Source organism: Salarias fasciatus, chromosome 11, assembly GCF_902148845.1.
Source record: "Salarias fasciatus chromosome 11, fSalaFa1.1, whole genome shotgun sequence".
NCBI lineage: Eukaryota > Metazoa > Chordata > Actinopteri > Blenniiformes > Blenniidae > Salarias > Salarias fasciatus.
Window position 1 is genome coordinate 9080365 of NC_043755.1, and position 24385 is coordinate 9104749.

At 42.1% G+C, this 24385-nt stretch overlaps 1 protein-coding gene across 2 annotated transcripts in view; it reads left to right on the top strand.

The window, feature by feature from the left end:
• grik3 (glutamate ionotropic receptor kainate type subunit 3) overlaps positions 1–24385 on the top strand; it is a 99930-nt gene that overhangs the window by 63627 nt on the left and 11918 nt on the right. For both annotated transcript variants that reach the window (XM_030103701.1, XM_030103700.1), the window contains exons 7-12: positions 1226–1369; positions 5251–5358; positions 7452–7565; positions 10333–10536; positions 18106–18329; positions 22290–22408. In XM_030103701.1, the coding sequence (XP_029959561.1) occupies positions 1226–1369; positions 5251–5358; positions 7452–7565; positions 10333–10536; positions 18106–18329; positions 22290–22408 (913 nt within the window). The remainder of the gene's footprint in view (positions 1–1225; positions 1370–5250; positions 5359–7451; positions 7566–10332; positions 10537–18105; positions 18330–22289; positions 22409–24385) is intronic.

Sequence of the window (24385 nt, forward strand, 5' to 3'; positions counted from 1 at the left end):
ATTGTCTCAGTGTGTTTTCCTGGAAAATGATAGTGACTTTGGCTTTTTCAAATGGCCTAAACAGTCCAGACGTCGGCTCAGCGATGCTCCTCAGAGGGAAGACGGAGCACGATGTTTCCAGCATGTGGAAATGTGATGAGCTGTTCGATTTGACCTAATCATACAGTCAGTAAAGTAAACAAGGGAAATAAGGTTTCATAGAGGTGTAGAATTAAAATGGGCAGTGGTGGCTGACAGGTTAGAGAAGCGAGCTATCAGGGTTGAATCCCACTGCCGTTAGGTTACCACCACATCCCACTTGTCAAGATCATTGACCCCTATCAACTCCCCAGGGGGCCGCACTCCGACAGCCCACTGCTCCCTTTATATTTAAAGTTAACAATGAATATGATGGGTTGAACACAGAGAGGTCATTCATTTCCTCAGAGGGGGTCACAAAATGTTCCTTTCTGCTTTGTTCTCAAACTTAACTAATTTAGATTCTACACAGTCTACAATATAAATGCTATAGCAAATTTTGAGTGAACTAAAATTAACCACAATGACAGAAATTAGAAAGGATGTCTGTAATTTTGTTTGGTCATTGAGGGCAGTGCTGCATACAGTGGCCTACATCCTAATGACAATTTTTTTCCCAGAAACAGACAGAATAATAAATAATCCTCGCTTGCATGTTTTTATGCAGTGCTTCATGTTAACATGTCAGATTTCCTGAAGACGATGTGAAACATTACAATAAACTATGTGTGAAAGAAAGCATTTGACACATTTTACATTGTACTAATTATAATACTTCAGTGTTTCAACTAATTATTCACACAATCATGTGCTAAGTGTTTTCAGCGTCACAATTTAAAGAAATAATGTGTTATTAATAACACTAATTAACAGTATTTAATAACCATATGCACGTGATGACAGGCTGTTTTTGCATTCATAATTAAATTTAGTGAATATTCTTATCCCTAAAAAAAACAAAAAAAAAAAAACAATAACAGGCAAAATGCTTTTTATAACTATCAAAATGATCAGTATTGAGAAAGTAGAGGGATACCCTGTGCTGTATGTGTGAGACTTCTACTACAGAATATACAAGTGATCTCAAAATCTATTCCACGGTCAGAAAAAGTCCCTCAATTCAAAATAAACTCAATCTATAATCATGGAAACTGTTTCACGTGTTTTACAAGCCATCGGCTAACACAGTGTTCTCCCCTTATTCCAGACAGATGCGGCTCTGACCTACGATGCGGTCCACATCGTGTCCGTGTCGTACCAGCACGCCCCGCAGATGACGGTGAACTCGCTGCAGTGCCACCGTCACAAGCCCTGGAGGTTCGGCGGGCGCTTCATGAGCTTCATCAAAGAGGTGACGAGCGCACCTTTAGCCCGTCTGGCTTCGGTTTCGGAGTTATTTATATTGGAACGTACTGATTGAGTGACGAACGAGACAACGGGAGCGGAGCGGGGATCATGTAGTCACCCGAGACTGAGATATTTATCCAGCGAATCAATCACATCCACACACAAAGTGAAGCCGGTCTTGATAGACACATCAAGGCGCTGTTGCTGTCAGCTTCATAAATTCCCTGTATTCATAACCTATTTTTCAGAAAACATGTACTGTAACCTTTTGAAAGCGCAACTTGTGTAATCGGCTCCTATTTCATCTAACACGAGTGTCTGACAGAGCCTCGGAATACAAAAACAAGCCTCTGCAAAATGGCAGATGAAGCGCGTGTGGAGACGCTACTATTTGTATCTTCGTTTGTTCAAACAACAAAAATCATTTGTTTTTGTCTTGGGTGTGGTTGAAAGATGTTAAAAATGGCAGGAATCCCATTTGCTTTGTGTTTATTTTTTTTTCCTCTTCATATCATCACTCACATGACAGCCAAATTAAGCCATTAATCTCCCGAATCTACCGAGTTTCACACAAGCTTCCCTTACGAACCAGGATCCCTCATCTGTGGGAACATTTTGAGATAAAACCCTTTTTCCTCGGCCACTTTCTTCACCAAAAACAGATGACAGCTCACTATCACTGCTGCTGTTATACATGCCTCGGTGCAAAGCACGCTGTCAGCATTTGTGGCCAGTTTCATGCACGCTCCGAAATGCCATTTTAGGTCATTTTTATCTCTCTTGAGGTTCAGTTCGGGACTGTATATGTACCCACCCGCCCAAAGCCGGACAGCATCCTTCCCAATCTAGATGCCACAATGTGTCTTCGCAGCATCATCCCCTTATTGTCATGCTCAGGAGCAAAAAGCTGCGACTGCTCCCAGGCGCATGGGTCAAAGTCCAAGCGGGCCGCCGCCGTGGCTCTGACGGTCACCTTCAGATGTCGCAAAAGTACTAAAACCCTCTCTCGCACCGTGCCGGTGGCGGGTCGTTGCTTTGCATTCAGCGGGGACAGCAGGGGATCGGGAGGTAAGCAGTGCCTCCCACTTACTGTAGGTCCACTGACCTGCATCTTTCAGAGGGCAGAGCGGCTGAGTGAATGCAGGGTGACCAGAAATACCCGGTATCAGTGGCCACTCCTCCTCTCGTCTGTGGGAAGCTAAAGCTGTCGAGCTCAGTGGTAAACAGGGTCAGAAAAGGACTGGAAAACAAAGTGTAAACAAGTGCGAACTGTTGTAGGTCCTAATGCATTGCTTGAAAGAAAAAAAAAAAAAAATTTGAGTGCGTGGGAGATTTTAAATGGCCGCAGCTTGTTGTTCCTCCAAAGGTTTTTCCACCAACAGCAGCAGACAGCATCCTTGAAAGAAAAATCCCTGATCTTTCTAGATGGCATCTGTCTCACTTTCACAACGTGCACTCAAATGCAGCGGTTGAAACATTTATAGCTCAGCTTGCTGCGGTAAATGGGAAGCAGAAAACATTTTAGCTTAACCTCCAAACTAAATGATTTGAGCATAACTCAGACATGGCTGGTATTCGTCCACCCTCCCGAGGTGGAAAGATGGTGAACATGTTTGACATTTTTTCGGGGGGATGAGCGGAACACTAAAAAAGACCTGTCAGTTGTTTATTTTACTGCGGGACATCAACAGCGGAGAGGTGTTCCAATGTGTGTCAAGGCTTTGTGCAAATGCTGCTTCAACAGCCACTTAAGTGAGACACATTTGTCTGACTTTAGGCAGCGCTACAAAACAGGTTTGCATATTATTTCTCTCGCTGGTAGTCTCAAGCTGAACAGTGATGGAGACGCTTGCAAAAAAAAAAGGAATCGTTTGTCTGGGAAGTGGACAACAAACACACCCTGCTGGTCTCGGAGCTGCAGAATTAAAAAAGGACTTTTACGAAGTTCAGCAGAGCAAGAGGATTGTCACCGAATGAGGCTCCATCACTGGAACCAAACGGTGCTCTCTCCACTCCTACTGCATAACGCTGATGCTAAATTTAAATTCAAATTTTCTGGCAGGTCTTTATAGATAGTTTGCAACTGTCACAACATGTGCTTCATTTTCTTTTGTCACCATTACACTTGCAATACAGCGTGTATTATCAGGATAATTAGTAGATTTACCTTCCACCTATCTTTTATTCAAGGATTTTTTTTTCTTCTTCTTCTTCTTCTCAAAACCACACTGTGTAAGGGCTTCTCCATGACCCCCCCAGAACTCCTGAAGCTCTTTGTTGCCCCCTGGAGAGATGTACCCCACACTTAAAAAAAAACACTGCTTTGAGTCTGGCAGGTGAAGTAGAATATATTATTTCGAGTGTGCTGTGGGGCAGACTCAGACATGAATCATGCCAGATAACTCCCACCCATTTATAATGCTGCTTCAATGGAAATGTTAATACAGCAGTGCTAATGTGGTTTTACATGTTTACTGACTACCAGCTCTGACCGAGGCAAATGGCTTCACGGCTGAGAAAGTCCTGCTTTCTTGCTTGAGGATTTATTGCGTGTAGCTATGAAATCCGATGGCCGATTTCCCAATATTTTCAAATGATATGATACCAATGAAGAGGAGATCACTGAACACCAGCGCAAGTTATATATACATGTTTGTTTCCTGTGAAATCCAAATTCTGTGCAGAATTGTACGATATTCGTGCATGTGTTTCGAATCCTTGAGCCCTTGAGTTACAAAAAAAAAAAAAAAAAGTCATCCTAATAAGATGCTCGTCCCTGATGGTGACAAAAAGCAAAGGAATCTGATTACACCGATAGAAACATAAACTTATGTTTGGTTGTAAAAACACTAACTCAGGCCTGATTTACCGCGGCTGCGAGACAGGACTGTGACATGTTGTGAAGGTCGAATTGGCCCTCAGGATGTGATATGGCTGAGGCATTTATGTCACTCTCTGAATTAGAGCTGTTTGAACATGCCACCCACCTCGATGGCAGGGGGCCAGAGGGAATGAGGTATGAGGGGGTTCGGAAAAGCAGAGTGCCACAAATTTCTCTTTGAAGCTTCGATCTTCTCACAACAAGTTCTGGCAAGCTACAGGGTCGACAGACAGCTATGGGCTGCAGGGCGGCACCGGTTTGGATTTTAAATATCAGAAAAGTGCTGCGGTTTGACACACAGGGATGGATTACTCTATTGTACCAAGTCATATTGTCTTCTAGTGATTGCTGGGTGGGGAGAAATGAAAGAAATGAAAGTGGAAAATGTTAGTCTATTAAATATATGTTCATACAGATAGATAGTGAGACTGATAGGAAACAAAATAAATCTTTGTGCATATAAAAGAAATGCTCAAACAATGGCGGATATAGACAGAAACAATTCATAGTGGCTGCAGGCCGTGGGCACAATCCGGCCCGTGTTTGCTTGTGCACACGTCAGTGTGGGTGGTGGGTGGGTATCAGAGAATTGTAATACGGGACAGTTTTATCCCCCCCACCTCATCAGGGATCAAGCAAAAAGGAGATGGCTGTTAATTAACCGGAGGTCTGGAGGGATAATGCATCGGAGGCGTCGAGATGTAAAGTGTAATTAAAAAAAAGGAAATGCAGTCTGTGTACAGTTTGTGTTTGTGCACGTGTGGGTGTGAACTCACGAAGCATGTTGTCACTTGTTGCCTAACAGAGAATCACACACCTCTGTGATGACAGGATTATTTACAGTGAAACATACAAGAAAATGACGCGTAAATAAAAGATACATTCAGAATACACATTCCACAGGTCACCATTCTATGTAGCATGTATGTATGTCATATTGTTATAAACTTGTCAATTATTTTCTGCAAACGAATGTATTAAAGCTGAGAATTCTGATCTTTCAGTCCCACTGGGATGGCCTGACGGGGAGGTTGTCCTTCAACAAGACAACAGGCCTTCGCACAGACTTCGACCTGGACATCGTCAGTCTGAAAGAAGACGGACTGGAAAAGGTACTTCTTTCTGAGATGTGTTGTTTCAACGATGCATTCGGTGCTGTGATAGAATAAGAGCAACCTCCGCGATGACTGCGCCATAAAAAGAATTTAATGGATTACTGATTCCAGAGAAAGACTTTCGATTTTCCTCTCGATGTGGAACAGATAATGCCAATTTGACAGTATCATTTACCTCCTAACAAGGAAGCAAATTGGCTGTTTCAACATAAGCATAAGTTAGTGGATCATAAAGCAAATTGGATTAGGGTACACATTAGGGTGTTAATTGCTGCCTCTCTTAATGATAATTTGAGGTGATGCCCAGAATGCTGTTTGGTGGTAATGAGCTGTATAAACATGTTTCACAAAAAAAAAAAAGGGAAAGAAACAAACGACAAGGTTGGTAAAGTAGAACTTATTTGATTGTACTGGAGGGCCTTCGGACTACAACTGCTATTCTCTGCTAAGGGGCTTTCATACATTATGAATACATCAAATAGGGATAAGTCCCATTATGACTTCCTCAAGTACTCCCTAAAGGCTCAAGACTATATAATAGCGGGGGCTTTTCAGCTTGTAACCCTTCTGTTCGGGGATAGAGCCTGTAAGTCTGGAGCTTTGAAATGATTTTCCCTCCTTTCACTGGCATCTTGTCCTGCACGTGGTCAATTAAGTTGAAGCACAGTCATCTTTGGAAAGTATTTGATGCCATATTAGTGTCTTCTCATTGTGTCGCTGACAAATCCGACGCTAAAGCATGTTAGCGTTGATCCGGCGCTCTGCTGCTGATTGCTTGAATTTGTGCGTGTGTGCGTGTGTGTGTGTATCCGTGCAATCGGCTTTAACTGTTTGAGCCTGTTAAGATGTGGACTTTTTTTCTTTTTTTTTCCTCAACTAATCCATTGTAATTGAATATTAGCCCAAGTTTGAGCCTTTGCTAGAAATATGAGCAGGTTCTCAGAAAGTCACTTTTGGCTCAACACCGACGCGCTCAGGAGGGCGAGATAAGTGTAATACCCTGCGTGCGGTTACATGAGTAAATAACTTTTTGCTGAAGTCTTTTCCTAATCATGTTTAATGAATTGAGCTAATTGCAATTGGGTACAATTAGAAGGAATTTTGCAAAGCGGAAACCACTTGGATATTTTTAAGTCTCTCTCCTGGAGTCCTCTTTGGTTGTGTGACAAGCTGTAACTAATGTGCTTTTCAAATTAGAGCATATGCCTCTCACTGGATTAGGCAAGGAGGACACTAACATTCATGCTTTTTGCGGCGTGGGTGAAGGGGGGGGGGGGGGGGGGGGGGGTTGTACATCTTTAAAATGGATCCACCTCAAGCACAAACCTCAGTGAATATTAAAAGCTCTGTCTGTAGGAACAGAAGATGGGAGGAGGGTTCGGAGCTCGACTTGCAAACAGAGATTGTTACCGACAGCCACAGGACTATTTGTGCTAATGATATGTTCCAGAGTGCGTCTCGACAATATGCAGGGATTCTTTGCCTGCGGGCTTCTTGCATGTGTAACTCCTTTTATTTGCTGAAATCTCTTGGCTTATCTCACCGAGACTGCAGAGAAAAAAATTGCTTTCACGATGCGATCCAACCAGCAACCCTCTGCTGTATCTTCATTCAAATTATCCCTAAGCTTTTGGGATTATTTGCTACTTTTAATAACATTTCTGTTTTGTGAGGCTTACCGATGATCCTTATATTTCTTCTGTGCACATTTGCACACCCCGGATTCTCAGAGCTCCTTCACATTAGGCTGCATTTTTTTTTTTTTTTTTGTCTAGAAATGTATTTCTTTTGTTGTATTTTACTAATGCAGCTGTGATCTGTTGGTATAGTATACTCTCCCTTCAAATGATTCCAGTGTCTTTGATTCAGCCATCATGCTCGATTCTTTTCAAGACACACGCTTAAGTACCCTCCGTTTTCCCAAACACCCCGGACCGATGATAGAAGGTGACTCAGCCAATCATCTAATGCAGCCAGAGCTGTGTTCAACCTGGGACTAATGCGGGAGACGGTCGGCGGAGGAGTCTGCTGAGGTCGCCGCCCGCCAACAGACACAGAACACTTAACTACACGCTTTTCATCTTCCTCAGGTGGGGAAGTGGAGTGCGTCGGGAGGTCTTAACATCACTGAAGTGCCCAAGCGAAAAGGGATGAACATCACCGACTCCCTGGCTAACCGCTCCCTCGTCATCACCACCATCCTGGTAGGTCACCTGCGCGGTCTGTGTTCCGGAAAAAAGATGTCCTTCCCAGCTTTCCCTCGGAAAAGACTGAAATCCGGCCTTGTAGGTGCAGTTCAGAAATAAGTAGAAAATGTAAAACACATTGAAAAATAATAAATGTGCATTTAGATGCATTACAACTACAAGAAAAATTTCAAAATATTAAAATGAATATTAATTATAATAATTATGTGTTGGAAGTGTACAAACTCACAGAACAATTAACTTTCCTTTAATATATTTATTTGAACTCCACTCGTATGTGTAGCTCTATCAGCGATATTGCGATCTTTAAAAAACATCTGCAATGTTTTACTCTGAAAATTTAACCACATTAGGTGTGTAAACTGAGGTGTGCTCAGTTCACATCAAATAACTGATCAAATCTTAACACAGCAAAGCCAAAAATTATAGACTATACATTATATTGTATCGCAGTATGCAGCCCTGTCAGCTTAAAGATTTGCTTGAAAAAAAAGAGAGGGAGAGAGAGAGAGAGAGAGAGATTGGGCGACAATAGACTATTCCAGAGAGCCCATTAATTACATGTTGAGACTGAAAGAAAGAAAGAGAGAGGTGTAGTTAACACTGTCACTTGCTGCCGAGGTCCTTGTGGAGCGAACATGGTGCTGCAGGCACAGACGGTTCGCCATGCATACCCCTCCAGGACAGATATACAAGCCACAATGATAAACACAGTTATTACGTCTATATTGGGAGTATAAAGCGGCAATTATGACAAGTGCGGTCAAGTTGGGACATAATTAGTGTCTTTTGGGTGCCGTCTGTGTTAATTCTGTCTCTAAGAGGAGAAATGGAACAAGGATTTAAGTGGTGTAATGTTGAACTACTGTACAAGGAGACACCAGTGGGCATGCTTTTAATGCCAGGGGGGCTGTTATTCCGAATATGAGCAGGGTAACAGGCACAATTTAAGTTTTCTCTAAATATTTGGAATAGTTAGTTGTTTTTTTTTTCTGTCATATTTCTGACGCATCTGTTAATTTGCTCTCTCTTTGGGAATCATTAGATTAAGATCATAAAACCGACTATTTCCAAATTGCCGACGAGAGCTTCGACTTTAATATCAATCTCCCCTCTCGGTGTAATGACATTGCATCAAACTGATTCCAGTGATGCATGAACAAGACGTCTGACAGCTTTATAGTGATAACTCCGTGGAAGAGATTAAGGCGCCTAATGTGTTTTTCCCCCTTACATTAATTGTTTGCACTCCATTGCCTGTAATGTGTCTGCGCAGGCCCACCTTCCTCCTCTCACTGTTATGCACGCCCATGCTGCGATTGTGAGGGTAGATGTGGAATAAACACTTTGATTTGAGTCCAAACCTTGGGGAATAACACGAATTGGAAGGCTAGAAACAGATGGTAATGACTTTCTCCTTTAACATGCAAACTTTTTGATCAAGTTAATTGGACAACTTGAGCAAAGTTTGAGGCGAAGCGCTTACTCCCTAAATGCATTGTCATCAAGTATTCATATCTTATTATTTATTTAAGGGGACATCCTAATTGTAATGTCCAAGTGGCTTCATACTTTAATGGCAAACAACATTGTTTATCACTTACTGTGTGTTTTTCCAGACGGTTCTATTTAGACGGAATTTATTTAATAAATTAGAGCCGACTTAATGTGAGGTTTATGCTGCTCTTCAGAGGCATGCCACCGGGACACACAACGTCTTCTTTCCGCTCCCCCCCTCCACCTGCACCCTCACCACCACTGCCTTATCCCATAAAATAATTTCCTGAGGGAATAAAGAGTGTCATGCCTCCCTGTTTCCCCCTCTCTGACTGCATGTTTTTGTTGGTGCTACACCAGCTCCAGTTTGAGCACTTGTGTGTGTGTGTGTGTGTGTGTGTGTGTGTGTGTGACACAGACACACACGCACCACAAAGCATGGGGGTCACCTTCACAAGAGAATCAATTACTCCTCTTCTGAGCTCAGTTTGTAAATTATACATCTGGCTATTGGAGGCAATAAATTGTATTACAGCTTTTGCATAAATGGTCCAGCATGTTTTGAAATGCACAGCGGGATATGCAAGTCTATCCGGCAGACAAATGGTAACAGGCACTAAATAAAGGAAATCATTTACGAGCAATTCTGTGTTAGTCATTGTCACTGCAGGCATCAGCTCAGTCGCTCTCCCTTGGAGGTTGGTGACAATTGATGAAGGCGGCGTCGTGGGCATGTTCCATTTCACTGCCGCATTCTGTTCCTAATCAAGCTTTTATACAGCCCCAAATTATGAGCAGCCAGGCAAGATATTACGGGCTAGTAAAGAGTGTCGGCTACCTGACCATAAAATGAACCGACCTGTGCACGGGCTATATAGGTCAATGCACAGCAGCGTGTGGAAAGACACTGGGTTTAGCTAGCTCAAAGCTGGAAGCACATTCATTATGCAAACACGCCTAATGTTTTCAGCGGTGCTGCCACTGGCACAGCTTTGCAATGTAAATGGCATTTAGTTGCATTACTTCTAAATGTAGTTCTGGTTTCATTTTGTTATTACATCAATGAAGGAAAAGGCCTCAGTCCTCTTTCATATTTTAACCCTGCCTGTGGCTGCACCTTGAGCTGGAATCTGCTGTCAATGTCTGTTAAGTGCAACGGCGGCTCGTCAGCTCACATCACTTTGCCTCAATTAGGCGCATGCGCTGAAACAAATTGCGAAAGCTGACCTCACCATTGCTTCCCATTTGATCTTTTGGGTCTGCGCAGGAGGAGCCATATGTCATGCTTAAGAAGTCTGACAAGGCGCTGGTTGGGAACGACCGTTTCGAAGGATACTGCATCGACTTGCTGAAAGAGCTGGCCAACATCCTGGGCTTCACGTACGAGATCCGTCTGGTGCCCGATGGGAAATACGGCTCCCAGGACGACAAGGGCCAGTGGAACGGCATGATTAAGGAGCTCATAGAACATGTAAGTTTTACTCAATACGTTTTCATTTCATAGATTGTTGTTGTTGTAGGTGTAGTAATGTTGGTGGTGTTGAAGTATCTGTGGTGTAGTCCATGATTTACATGATATACAACCACTTATTTTTTAGTCAACAATGCGTACACCCACTTCCAAATCCCCCATGATGCACCACTCAGCGGTATCTAAGAGCCAGATTTCCTATTTTTCCCAGGGATGATGGAGTCATGACCCATCCTACTGTGCTTCTAATTGCCTGGTACTCACTGCATTCAATGATTTGATTGGTCAGTGTCAGAGTTGACCGTGCAGCGTGAGGAACGGCGAACCAATCAGAGGCAGAGCAGGGCGGCTCATGAGGAGACAACTATTAACTGATAAATTAGACCAAAATGTGACAGTGAGGAAATACTATGGAGAGATTTTCACTAATTAGAGAAGCTTTACATTCCACTTTTTCTAATAAAAAAAAAAAAAAGGAATTCTGGGCTGCCGTAAAAGAAGGCAAAAAGAGAGAAGCCGCCTCTCTAGAAAACACTACACCACTGAGTGGAAGTTTTCAGTGGCAGATATAGTTTTATTGCTCATGTTTTGGTTGTGAGCGATAATAGCAGCCATCACAGTTGTTGATATAATGCAACACAATCCAACTAAAATATTCAGAAAATACAAAAATACACAACCTCACGATCCACTGGTACATACATCTCCACTGGATGTATAATTCATAAGTTGCCTGATTGCATAACTACATGTATTTGAATTAGCTGAATATTTCAAGGAGCACTGGGTGAACATACACGGAGCATTGATATGATATTTATGTTCTTATAATATGACCCGCACAATATTTCCACCTAACTGTAGTTCTTTGGGGACCAATGGGTATTTACTATCCCTTGCAGCTAGTACTGGTAGCTAGTGTTTAAATTGGTGTATTCATGGTTCCAAAAGGAAAAACTAAATATTTTATTCAGCTGTTTGACTGGTTTAAGCTGATAAAGTTGATTTGACAAGATCCGAAAATTCACTTTACACGATGGTGTGCATTTTTGAATATCTTCAATAAACAACAATATGTTTTGTTGGCTTTTAATTAGTCTTACGACGACTTCTATCATGCATCAGTAAAGGATGACCCTAATGTGTAGCTGAAGCCTACATCTATTTCAGTTTTTCAGAATTAGAGATCAGCACACACGAGCGCCGCTAAGTCTTCTGCACAGCCCAGCACCTCGAAAGCTCCCTAATTATTACAGTATCCTATATGTGTTTATTTGGTGCAAAAAAAAAAACCTGATTTTGCAGGGTTTATGTGCCTTGACTTGTTTCTTGACTGGGAGCAGTTGCCAGGCAACCAAAAAAGATCCAGTGATCTTACAGTAAGCATCAAATAATTTCTATGTTAATTTTGGCGCGAAGGGAGGAGACGTTTGTTGCCTTTAGATCGATTCACGCTGGATGTTTGCTCATGTTCCCATTGTTGTGATAAAGGTACATAATCCATCTGCTGGGTCCAGCTGCATCATGTTCTGTCTTGCTCTTTGAAAAGAAATTAAATGAGCGTACTTCTAATTGTATTTGGTTCTCTGGAGTTATGTTCCCCTCTGCACTGTGACTGTACATCGCCACGCAGCCTTACGAGTCCCCGCCACTGAGCCGAGGCGCAGGTGATGTCCTCCATGTGGCCGGTGATATAGTTATGATTGAACACGAGTCAGGAAGAGCCCGCAAAGCTGTCAGTTACTTTTATTGCGCAATTATGTCAAGGTTGCCTAAAAGTTACAATTGTGCTGCTGCCATTCAGTGAGACAAACCACTTCCCTCAGCTGGATAAGCCACATATTTAAGATGAGCATGCAATACTGCATAAATATGTTGCAAGGATTGGTGGGGAACAGACCGGGCAATCATGTCTCTGAGGGATGGTGGGCAATGGGAGCCGTCTGCGTCAAACTCAAAGCCTCAGCTGCCATGAAACATCCTCACATTGAAGTGATGGTGGCAATTCTCTGCTGGCATTTCATAAGTGTCCCTGTCAGTGCTCTCTCTTTGTCCTCGGCCCCATCAGGTCAGCGCTGTACTCAGCTGAAAACTTGTAATAGCTTAAGTGGCATTTAGTGCAGGGAATTGTATGGCAGGAGTCAATGGCTTGGTGCTGAAAGGGTTGGAAAAGGTGGGTTCCCACTGCAGCACTTTATTTCTCTATCCAAGCTTTTTGCAAGATCCATGCTGATAACAATAACCTTTAGCGGAAGGAATGGATTGCCAGAGGCAGAGAAAGTTGGCATGAAATGGAGATGTATGACTCCCTCCTTTTAAAAAAAGCACATATGGTATTTGTATTAGCCTTTCCTTTGATTTGAAAGAAAAGGGGTTTCGATTGGTCACAGGCAGTCTGTTCATTAGCTCGCAGTCAAGCAGAGGATGAAAGTGTTTTGTTGTCGCTGTTTGTGACATAAGGTTTACATGTGTTTCATAAAGATGGAGCATCTGCTGAAAGTGACCTCTGCACTGATATGAATGTGAGCTGCTGAACACACACTTACAGAAGACACATTTTTTGCCTTTCATTCAGAAAAGAAGAAATTTTGCAGCAGACAAATATGATTAAATGGATTTATAATAAATGGCGCGTTGTGTGCCATTTTTCTGTGTTGACTTTGTAATTATCAGAAAGACTGCAGTATACTCCGCTCGCTATTGCATTTAGTGATTCTTATCCCAAGACCAAGGATGCAGGACGACCTTATTGTGGATTTCCAGTCACTTCTATTTTGTGGTCTGATGGTTTTCTTACCATGTTGTTATGGCTAAGCTCTGATCATGATTCAGCAGACCTGAAACATAAACTTTAGGGCCGGCTCCAGAGATATGGCCCTGAGATGACATGAGCAACCAGCATGGACACAGATTCCTTCGGGAAAAACCATAAACTACTGTAACTGCATTTCTTAACTTTGGCGAGATTTGCAACACGCTCCAGAGGAGATTACTGTTTTCTTGTATTGGTACTTTATACCACATATATTTATGAAACATTTTTTTATGGATGAATTGCATTTATTGCAGGTAGGTAGACGTAAATGTACTGCCGAGATTTGTTATCTGTTCAATTTGTGGGTACTTTCGATTAACCTCAAAAAAAAGAAAAAAAAAAATTGCTGCCCCCCCGTAGTGTAGATAGATAAGCTGTGTAACAGTTTACCAGGGATCAGTGCCTTTACTTACAAAAGGTTAGATAAGGTTTGAGCTCCCAAAACAAAAACAAAAAAAACACACACACACACAGTAGTTGGTTAAAGCTGATAAAATGGTCCTGAAACTTAAAGCTTATATATTTTTGCTATCGGCTCACTCACTCACTGCTCATAAATCATAATTACACGACACGAGTGCACATTGACTGACACTTTGTGTTTTACAAGAACAAGAGTCGACTTAATTAAAATGAGTTGTAAGCCTTCACTGCTCTGTGTCGTTCATTAAGCTTTTCAGAGAGAGATGTGACCCAAAAATACGTTACATGGGTATGCTGGACATTTTGGGCAGACAAAATTCAAGCTTGTGAACGAGAGAGTGCAATGTTGCCAAGTGGAGCGATTTAGCATCGTGCAACATGCAGCACTAGATTTCCCTCTGTGTAGTCACAAAGCGCCGTACGGTGCCAAAGGGCATTGTTTGGAAGGTGCTAAATGATGCAACAGGCCTTGTTAAACTTGATTTAGTCACAATAGATGATCGCTTTAATCACGCTGTGATGCAAATGTTAATGGCGTCCTCAACACATCATTTGTTTCTGTCACAGCAATTAATCTTTGCTTCGGCCGTGGCTGGCTGTAACCGCAGAAGGTTATAGACAGCCTGCTTCCTCCTCGTCTAACTGGGTAGCTGAGCAGATTTATGTCTGAAAGAGGAAGTTAGCCCTTTTTTTTTTTTTTTTTTTTAATCAGGAAGCCACATCATGCAGACCACATTTGGTACGCTTTAAAACGGAGAGACAAGTGTGATTTTGATTTTGATTGGAGACGGCAGGGTGACCCGGTGCTGAGAGTGACTGACCTATAGCTGCAAGACGTCACAGCAAACCCGCGTGTGCTGCCTGCCTGACATATATCCTCAGAGCAGATCACGGATACACAATCACAACACTGTGTAGCCTTCGTGAGACAACACTTCCTTGATTACACTCTGAATGCTTCCTAATTAGCCCCTTTGTATATTTTCATGAGAGACTACATTACACAAGAGAGTCCAGGCACACCAGTATACTTTATCTGCACAACACTGTCACACGGTGCATTTATTTTTTCCCACCAAAGTGTTTTGTGAATGCGTGTTCCTACTGGCCAATCAGATCTTTTTTGTATTCCCCCAGCATCACTGTAGAAGAAATTGCTGGCTTATCTGCCATAACCATTGTGTAGTTCAGCAAAGTGGAGGTTTTTTTTTTTTTTTTTATGCAATTACACATTCTGCTGAGGCAAAAACATGCACTTCCTTCAGCTCTGAGTGTTTATAAAAGCAGCGCATATTTCAATGTGAAAACATGATATGTAGTTGCTATGAATTTTGGTAAACAGAATAAAGTATAAAATATATTTATACATACATGCATTGCAAGCGGTATCTGGTCAATGTTTGCAGCTGGTGAACATCCAGTTTCATTGTTATTTGGAGAAAAATTAAGCAGGAAAACGGCCAACGACAAGCACGTACGCCATCAGTGGACTAAATAAAGTGTCATGAAATCTTCAAGGCTGCTGTCAGGTGAGGGCGTCCACAGGGAGAACACCACTAAGACCTGCCATCTGCAGTCCAAGATAACAGCCAGCCGTGTGGCACGGCGCAGGGCACTATCAGGCTATCTCGCTTGTGCCCAGTTTGTGTGCCTAAGCGGAAAGGAGAACAAGGACGTGCGGCGTGTATATTAACCCACCATAGGGATGTCTGCAGGCGTGCGCCGGCTGATCTTCCGGCTGAGTGGCAGGTCGGTTCAAAGCTGCGTTTGGCGGCGGAGAACAGAGCGAATTTCAATAGTTTGAGAAGCAGTGGATGCGCGGCGGGACGCGCCGGTTTCCCCCATCTCTTCGGAGGTCACCGTGTGTTTAAGCACCGTGGTGTGGACCGCGGGAGCAGGTAATCCTCGGTGCCACATGCAAAGTGAGATTGTGTTTTCTCTGAGCTGTGTTTACTGCTGCGTGGGAGTTACTCCCCGAAAATCTGAGGGAAGAACCACCGAAGTTTATTGCATGTTGAGGATAGCCCAAGGGCCTTTAGAGGAGAATCGGTGTGAAAGAAAAGGTGTGCTTTTTGTCAGACATGGGCAGAACGTATGATCACAGACAAGAAAATGTAAACAAATCAAAACGGTGTCGTCACGAAACTTGGACAGCTTAAGCACTAAAGGGATTAGTGAAGTCCTGAAGTGTTGGTGTTTGGGAAAATAGTCGATGCAGAGACCTCAAATACATGATCACTTCTTGCTGCCGATCTGGTGTTGGGGACCTGTGGTGGTGTGACTGAAAAGATTTGTAAATGTAAATGTGTGCCAGGAAAATCGTAGCTTTGTGAGAACAAGTAAATTGGAATGAATTTTGAAGCTGATGGGACGGGAAGTCACTGGAGATAATATTTGTGTGATCAGTGTGGCCCCTGAGCTGTGTGACCCACAGCTTCACCAAGTTGGTGAACGAAATATGGAATACCTTCTGGAAATAAAGTAGTTAAAAAAAGTTTAAACCAAAGATTAAAAAGAACAAAACTACCAACGGCTAATAGCTTTCTATTTTTTCAGTCTAACACACTCAAGACAACTAGAAAATCACAGCGAAATAAAGAAAACTCAATTCAGGCAACAATCCAGTAAAATGTCCACTTTTTAAATAAAAATTATGAAAAATACTACTGTGTGTATAGCAAAACGATAGATTCGCTTATCGGCTCATGTTAAAGGACAGATACATTTTGTATGGTTTGAAGTATTTTGGTGATCGTGATTGCAGACGTTTGGACTAGTTTAAGTCAGTGATCACACGAGGAACCATTTCTAACACTGGCTGAAAGCTTATGGATCTGCTGAAAAAGACTAATGCAACCCCCCTGCTTTGTGAAATGACAGCCATGAATCAATAAGTTATTGGCTTCACAAGTGATGGGAGGAGGAAGGTCAAATTAACCACATTTAAAACTTACATCTGTTGGAATTCATCTGGTGAAGCAGATTGAAGTTTTAATTTAACAGCATCAAACACATGCATGTTGATTAAAAGAGGAATAAAGTTTCTTTTTTTTAATGAAATTAATAACCACATGACTTAAGTATCATTGTGGTGAAATACTGAGTCACAGTTTGGCCTTCTGGTTGTGAGAACGATAATGATAAAGGCTTTCTGTCTTTGTTTTAATCATCAAAGATAGAAGATACCATAAAGCATGCACAGAAAAAGAGACGAGGAACCGATGCGTGAATCCGCTCATTTCATTTGCCTTTCATTTTATTAAAACTGTTTTTATGCAGGCAGCACACTGAGTCCCTATAGGGGCAGCTCTTATGGTTTTGCAGAAAGTTCCAAAACAAGTCATTTCATTGGATGGAGATGCTGCACGGTGAACTGCTGTATCAACCAACCGGCCTCGTGCCCCCCCCGGCTCAGTATGAAGGAAGTAAAGAAAGCCTCCCTTTGTGAGTTGTGCCGTTTCTTGGAGCACAGAGGTATCCGAGCGTGAACCAAGCAGCTGGTTTCATTAACCTCCTGTCCAAGCATGGTGCAGGAGAGCTGTGGGGGCCGCCAATATAAATGCTAACTTTCTCCGAATATGCAGCCGTACACGTATAATAAGTGACTGCGACTTATACCGTCATGCTCAGCCATGTGCGTTGCATTATGTTATACGGTGTCATATGTCACTCTAATAACACTGTGTAATGGCTTTATGAGAAAGGCCTCATCTGACATTCTGGGGGGAAAAAAACAAAACAAAAAAAAAGCATCTCTGCATTTCTGAAAGGCACTATTAGGAGAACAGAAACATTTTGCATTCACATCATCATTCTGGACGACAATATCTCTGCAATCAGCCCTCATGCACATCCCTGTTTGTTCTGACAGCTGTGTATAGCTGTGTTCAGATATTGTTTTGGATCATCCTGTTGCTTAAAATTACAAATTACTATACACCTAATTAAATTCGGAGGTGGTGTGATTAATCGAAATGCATTAAAGTGATCAGTCTCATTTCACAGAAGCATCCACATTTCTGGTCTCATTTAAAGTTCCATATTTTGACATAAATTATGTTGTGACTGATCACGTCTTTTGGAGCCACAGATTTGGATGTTGCTGAGCTGGACCACAGTGCAGTAGGAGGTTAAATAAGGAGTTCAGAAACATCTTTACCTCAAACTGCATTCTGAAGCTGTTTAACAAAGTTCATTGCTTGCAGATTACATGACTCTTTAGTAGATGTTTTTCTGGAAAACACCTTCATCAACAGATCTTCATCGCCACTCCTATTAGGAATGTATATTTTACGGTGTTTTTTCTGTTATGTTTTTCCCACTCATTACAGAAAGCAGACTTGTCCGTGGCGCCACTCACCATCACCTACGCACGGGAGAAGTTCATTGACTTTTCCAAGCCCTTCATGAGCGCAGGCATCAGCATCTTGTACCGAAAACCCAACTCCACCAACAACGGCTTCTTCTCGTTCCTGAACCCGATGACTCCCGACATCTGGGTCTACATCCTCCTGGCCTACCTGGGTGTGAGCTGTGTCCTTTTTGTCATTGCAAGGTAAGTGCAGACATTACCCGCCATTTGTCCTCTCAGCCCTTCTCATGCTTCTCCGTGAGGTCTTTCAGTGGATGCAGTCATTTACTGGGTGGTGATCATTACGGCCTGGGGTACGAGTGCCGGACTCAGTTTATCATACTGCGCTGGCTGCTGGGTGGCGATCAAGGCGTTTATGTCTGCATGGGCTCTCTGCAGCCTAGCAGTGGGAGGAGGAATACCAAAAAACTTCCAGTTGAGCTGCTCAGTCTCATTCAGCGTGCGATTTCTTGTTTCCTGTGCAAGTTGAAAATGACCTTCTGAAAGGAGGAGAAATGTTTAAGGGGAAAAATAACAAGTAATTACCGTGCTTATCTGCACAAAAGTAAAAAAAAAAAAATAATAAAAAAATGCACACCTGATGGTGAAATTCTGTCAGAGCAGGCTATTTATAGTTGATCACCCGCATTTGTGTGTTAAAAATAAAGAAAATTCAAGCTGGAATGAATCAGTCACAATTACGGATGGAGATCATCTGTTTGATTGGGTGAAAGTCTCTCACTTGTAATTTTGGGGGTCATGAATACGATGAATATCCTTTTAGTATCATTGTCTGTATTTCCTGCTGCTTCTCATGCAAAGTGGTGCTTGAGGAAGTTCTAGAAAAGCGGGCGTTGAAAAGGATTTCTGGGGCTCGAGAGCAAACAGCTGCACTCCTCTATCCTCGTTCGCCGCTGTGAGACCAAACAAATTCTGGAGTGGCTTCGCATAAGTGCAAAATCATCTTAAATTACTGCATCCATTTTTTTGGAGCCTGGCCTAGATACCGTAGCTGAAAGGCCACATCCCTAAAAGTGCGTCATAATTGAGCATAAATCAGAGAGTGCAGAAACAATGAGAGTTCTACTTCACACACAAATAGGTAATTTTAAATGGTGGACAAAAGTGTCAACACATTATCAACAGTATCAGGCAGAAAACACTTTTCAAAAAAGCTCCAGCGATGCTGCATTGGGAGATTCATGCCACAAAATAGTTGGAATTCATCCGCCCAAATGTGATAATTTCACATCTGCAGATGGATTACACATAAAATTGCAGTGAGAGTAATGTGCCCGGGGCAGGCTGCCCTTTGTTTTCAGATAATTTCTTTATTTTTTATATCAGCCTATAATTTAATATAAAGAGGGTGTGAGAACAGAGTGTATTTTGCTCCTACCGTTCAATCTGCTGATCATAACCTGTAGTTATGTGTCAGAATAACAGCGAATCAAAAAATAAAACAGCCTTCACAATAAAAAGCATTCAGAATGTGTCCAACGTGTCATTGGGAATGATTATTCACACCCTGCATTGTCTGTTTCTCACATAAGACACACAAAGTCAAATCTTAAACATGCTCCCAGGTCAGTAATGATAGAAAATATCTGTTCAATGTTAAAACATTGTGGCTCAGAAGAGTTACAGGAGGTCCAGTCAGTTTCCGAATCAGGAGGCTGTAGTGTTGCAAGTCTAATAAAAGCTCACGTCGCGGCTTGTCAACACAACCTTTTTAGAAATTAGCAGAGAAAGCAGGTGTATTGGATCAGCGTTGTTACATTCTCGATGGAGGAATTGCACTCCCAATAATGAAAAAAGGCATTCCTTTCATCTTCATTTGTCCCTGTGCATTTCGGCTGAGCACAAAGTCGCTATCGCATATTATACGAGCATGGCTTTCAAAATAACATTAAAGTAAAGCAAAATGAGACCATAGGAATCCATTAGAATGGCAGGGAGCTCCACATTTGTACAGCAGCTGCCCAAGGCCTCTCTGATGTCTGCAAATGTTATTATGGGCAGATGAGTTGGGAATATTAATAGAAACACTTTGAGATCGAAGCACCAGTGAGTGTATCTGACAGTCGTCATTATAATTCACATGAAACAACACTTAGGAAAAACCATGGCCGGGCCCAAAAAAACCGTCTGGTTATGTTGATCAGCTCAGATGTGCGGTTAGTGAAGTAAGATGAGAAATGAGTGACGGCTGGAGAAAGACTCCACTGACTGTTTGACGATTAACCGTCAGTCCTGTGGAGCATCTCATTAAAGCTCGACGCCGACGTATTTGAAATGATGTCTGCTGCCTGTAATTAGATTGAAGTCTATCAATCTTCTGCACAATATAATTCTAATTAACATTTTCTCAAATTTTCACGCCATGTTCCCTCATTGTGGTCAGTGTGCCGAGCCGACTCAGTCAGTTCAAGTAGGGACTTTGAGGTCACGACCTCAGCCACTTCAGAAGATTCCACTTAAACGCTTCTCAGAAGATGATACAGACACAAAAATTCAGACCAATGCTCTCAACACAGCTTGAAAAATGAGCTGTTTCCACATTATCTGCATGTGTTTTGAAATTACAAAGCAGTGACATTGAGCGCTTTTTATCGCAGCTGTGTGTGAAAATGTCTCAGTAATTTCAGCAGATGTCAAATGAAATGGCATGTATGGCTTCACGTGACTTCAAGAGGAGTGTCGCCTGCTCCTGATTTTCCACCTGACATTTTATATCCTCTGAAAAATGGTATTTCTGTGCCTCATTGGCCACCTTTAACTTCAAAGCAAAAAAAAAAAAAAAAAAAAGTGAAGGACATTTTAAAAGGGAAATCTCACAGAATCACAGAACGAGTGGATTTTATCTTGACGTGACATTTGATTAAACAGTAATTTTTTTCATCTAAAAAAAAAACTGTTTTTTTAACTTAACACAAACTTATGAATGCACCTTTATCTTGTGCGAGTTGGATTTTGTTTGTGTGTGAAAATCTTATCCAAGTTCATACTGTGCATGAATGTTCATAGGATCATACATGTAAGCTCCGGTGTTCCGGAAATTCCCCGTTCATGATTCCCGGCTGTTGCTCAAACACAGCGAGCCACAGGGTGATCGCCGTTACTGCACCATCACTCTGAAAGGACCCTGCAGCCGGAAACTAAGCCAATCATAGCTTTTAAATCAAACCTTTTTGCAAAGTGCCTTTTAAAGATATCAATGCTCTCTTTTATCTAAAACTCCATTTCTGTTTCCAACTGTCATTCAATTTACAAAGAAATAATTGAGTTGTGTCCCATTATAGGTAAAATTTGGTTGTTTGTGGTTGGTAAAATTCACTCACCCTGCACTGTCCTGTCTTTGGCCCCTCTGTCTTGTTACGACACATTCAGATTTCTCTTCCTGTAAAAATCTGTCTGTATGACTCATCCTGCAGACACAAGTGTTTACGTCCAAAATAAATGCAAATGCAGCTTCTGCACCAACATCAGTGATATGTTCGAGCATCACCTCTAAGTTTGGCCGCTGAAAATGTCAATCAAAACTGGATAATTCACTTTTTATTACTTAAGAATTCTTACAGAACGTAAGTAAAAACACTGAAATCAAATGGCACTTGGATATTTTCCCACATTGTCTTTTAATATTGTATTAAAAGGTGTGTAATTTGAAATGTGTTTCTCAGAGTGGAGAATGTATTGCTGCTGTGCTGAGCCGTCTTGGAGTCTTTCAGATTTAGTTTTCAGGTTTAAGTTCATTCTTTCTATGTTATTGAACTCCAGTATAACTATATTACACTACAGCAATTTGCTTTGCAATGTTGTGCATATAAAGCAGTATTTATCAAATATTTAAAAAATATGTAATAAACTGAATGAAAAAATATGGCTAATAATAAGAGTTAACCAATAAGTGCTGCTTGTAAAGTTGTCCTGATGTAGTCATCGGTACTTCAGTTACTCCAAACTGAAAGAGGGACTCTAAAATAGCACCTCTCAGAATAGATGCCATTATTCAGTCTATAAAATTCTCCTTGTGGAAGCAACAGCTTTGTTCAAGAGGGAAACAAAGGAGATCACGGCATCATTTCCTCGGTTTCGCATGACCAAAAAAAAAAAAACACTGTAAAAAATAGATTTCTGACTTCCTTCCTCTCTCAATCCCAGGTTCAGCCCGTATGAGTGGTACGACGCCCATCCCTGTAATCCTGGATCAGACGTGGTGGAGAACAACTTCACCCTCCTCAACAGCTTCTGGTTCGGAGTCGGCTCCTTGATGCAACAAGGTATGGCGGAGCGCACTTTTTATTCTTGCCTGTCAAAAACAATACTGTCACCCCCCCCCCCCCCCCCCCCCCCCCCCCACCCGTTCCCCCCACTTCACCGCCAGCTCCCACTTTCTGCCTCTTTAACTGACAAGCCCCGTGATTTCCATTCCGCGACTGTTTCATAAGACATTTACCTGTCAGGAACAACTGCAGAGCTCAGTCTTACATGACAAAGGAAGGCTGTTGTCACCTACCTGCTGTTTAAAAAGGGAAAGACTAGGTGCCAGGCACTTGTCAGAGATTGGCGGGTGAGGATGGAACACGATGTTGCATTCGTTCCCCCCTTAACGCAGTCGCCGGCCCTGCTCAACAGCTTTCCGAGTGTTGTGGACGTAAAGGGTAAGTCGAGGAACATGTCTGACAAATGCCAGCTGTCAGGGATGCTACGACTGGCTGCTGCGACGGTTTTCCGCTCTGCGTGGCTTGCACTGGGAGTGACCCACCGTAGACGACCCATATGTCTTATTCATAACCGTCCAACAAGTCTCTCAGCAGCTAATGTCACTGTGATCTTGTCTGATGTTGTATAATGAGAAAGCAGGTGTCTTATTGTTTTAATGTCAGGACAGAAAAAAAAGAAAGGGAAAAAAAAAACTCCTCTTACTGCAGATGTGATTCTTGTGACTGGAAAAAACCAAAAGCGATATAAATAGATTCCCACTTGCAAGGTGTCCCTTAAAGGGATAGGTAAGCAAATGAAGGCCCAGAAATAAGATAATGAAGTCAACTGTGGAGGAAAAAAAAAAAAAAAAAAAAAAAGCCAGTAACAAAATGTTTAACCTCGATGTAACAAGACAAATCAAGGAGGCTTAGTGAGAGTCGGCAGTGGATCTTTGCCCGTAAGGATAGCAAACACATTCAGCAATTCATTAAGCACAGAAACTCGGCAGCACTCTTGTGAAACTGCACCGCGGCTCTGCCAATTTACTGGTGCAGGCGGAGGGCTGAGTGTGGCACCAGTGTGCTGGAAGGAAAAGGAGAGGGAATCAAAACAAAATGAGCTAGTTAGTAGCCTATATTATTAAACTAAACAGTGGAGAATTTTCCATTGTAATTCATACCATGGCGCGCAGTGTTGTCTGCAGATGCCTCGGCTTCACTGCTTCTCCCATTTGGTGCAGCTGATGGAGACTGCTGGAGATAATCAGCTCCTATTTTATACTTGAATGAATAAAATATTTCACACTGGAATATCAAAGTTAATATGAGATGTGTGTGTGTGTGTGTGTGTGTGTGTGTGTGTGTGTGTGTGTGTGTGTGTGTTTATTGAGTTTGTTTGCATTAGAGATGTTTGAAAATGTAATGATTTTTTTTTCTAGTTTTCAATAATTGCTATCAAAAAAAAAAAAAAACCTCAGCAGAGATATTCTAATGAATTTCAGTCAAAAGCAGACATATGCTGATCCTCGCTTTCCGTGACACCTGTGTGTGTGCCAGCGCACCTTGTAAACACATGCTTGCGCGCTGGTATCTGCGGCGAGGTATATTTTGTCTGTGTCACACAAACAGACATTCCTGGCTTGTCTGCCAAACACGGTGACAGCAGCTGAGACGGTAGCCATTTCCTTGACATGTTTAAAATGCAAATGGACGTGTTTGAGGAGATCCAGGAAAAAAAAAAAAAAAAAAAAAAAAACCCTACCAACAGCTTGTCTGTGGGTGGGAGGTGTCGGAGACGGCACAAAGAACATAAAATATGAGGAGGTGCAAAAGCAAACACTTTGTGTACCTCCGATGTATTTACGGGGGGTCTCATAGGCTTCTGATGTCAACAAACATATGTCTGATCACTTCCCCGTAAATAGGGCTCCTCATTTAAATTCTCTTTGAAAGTAAATCTGATTCCTGAGTTGACGAACACCTACTGCTCTCATTCCTGTGTCCCCAAGATCTGCAACTGTAAAGTCAAATAAGGCATCCTTAATTGGGCTCTTT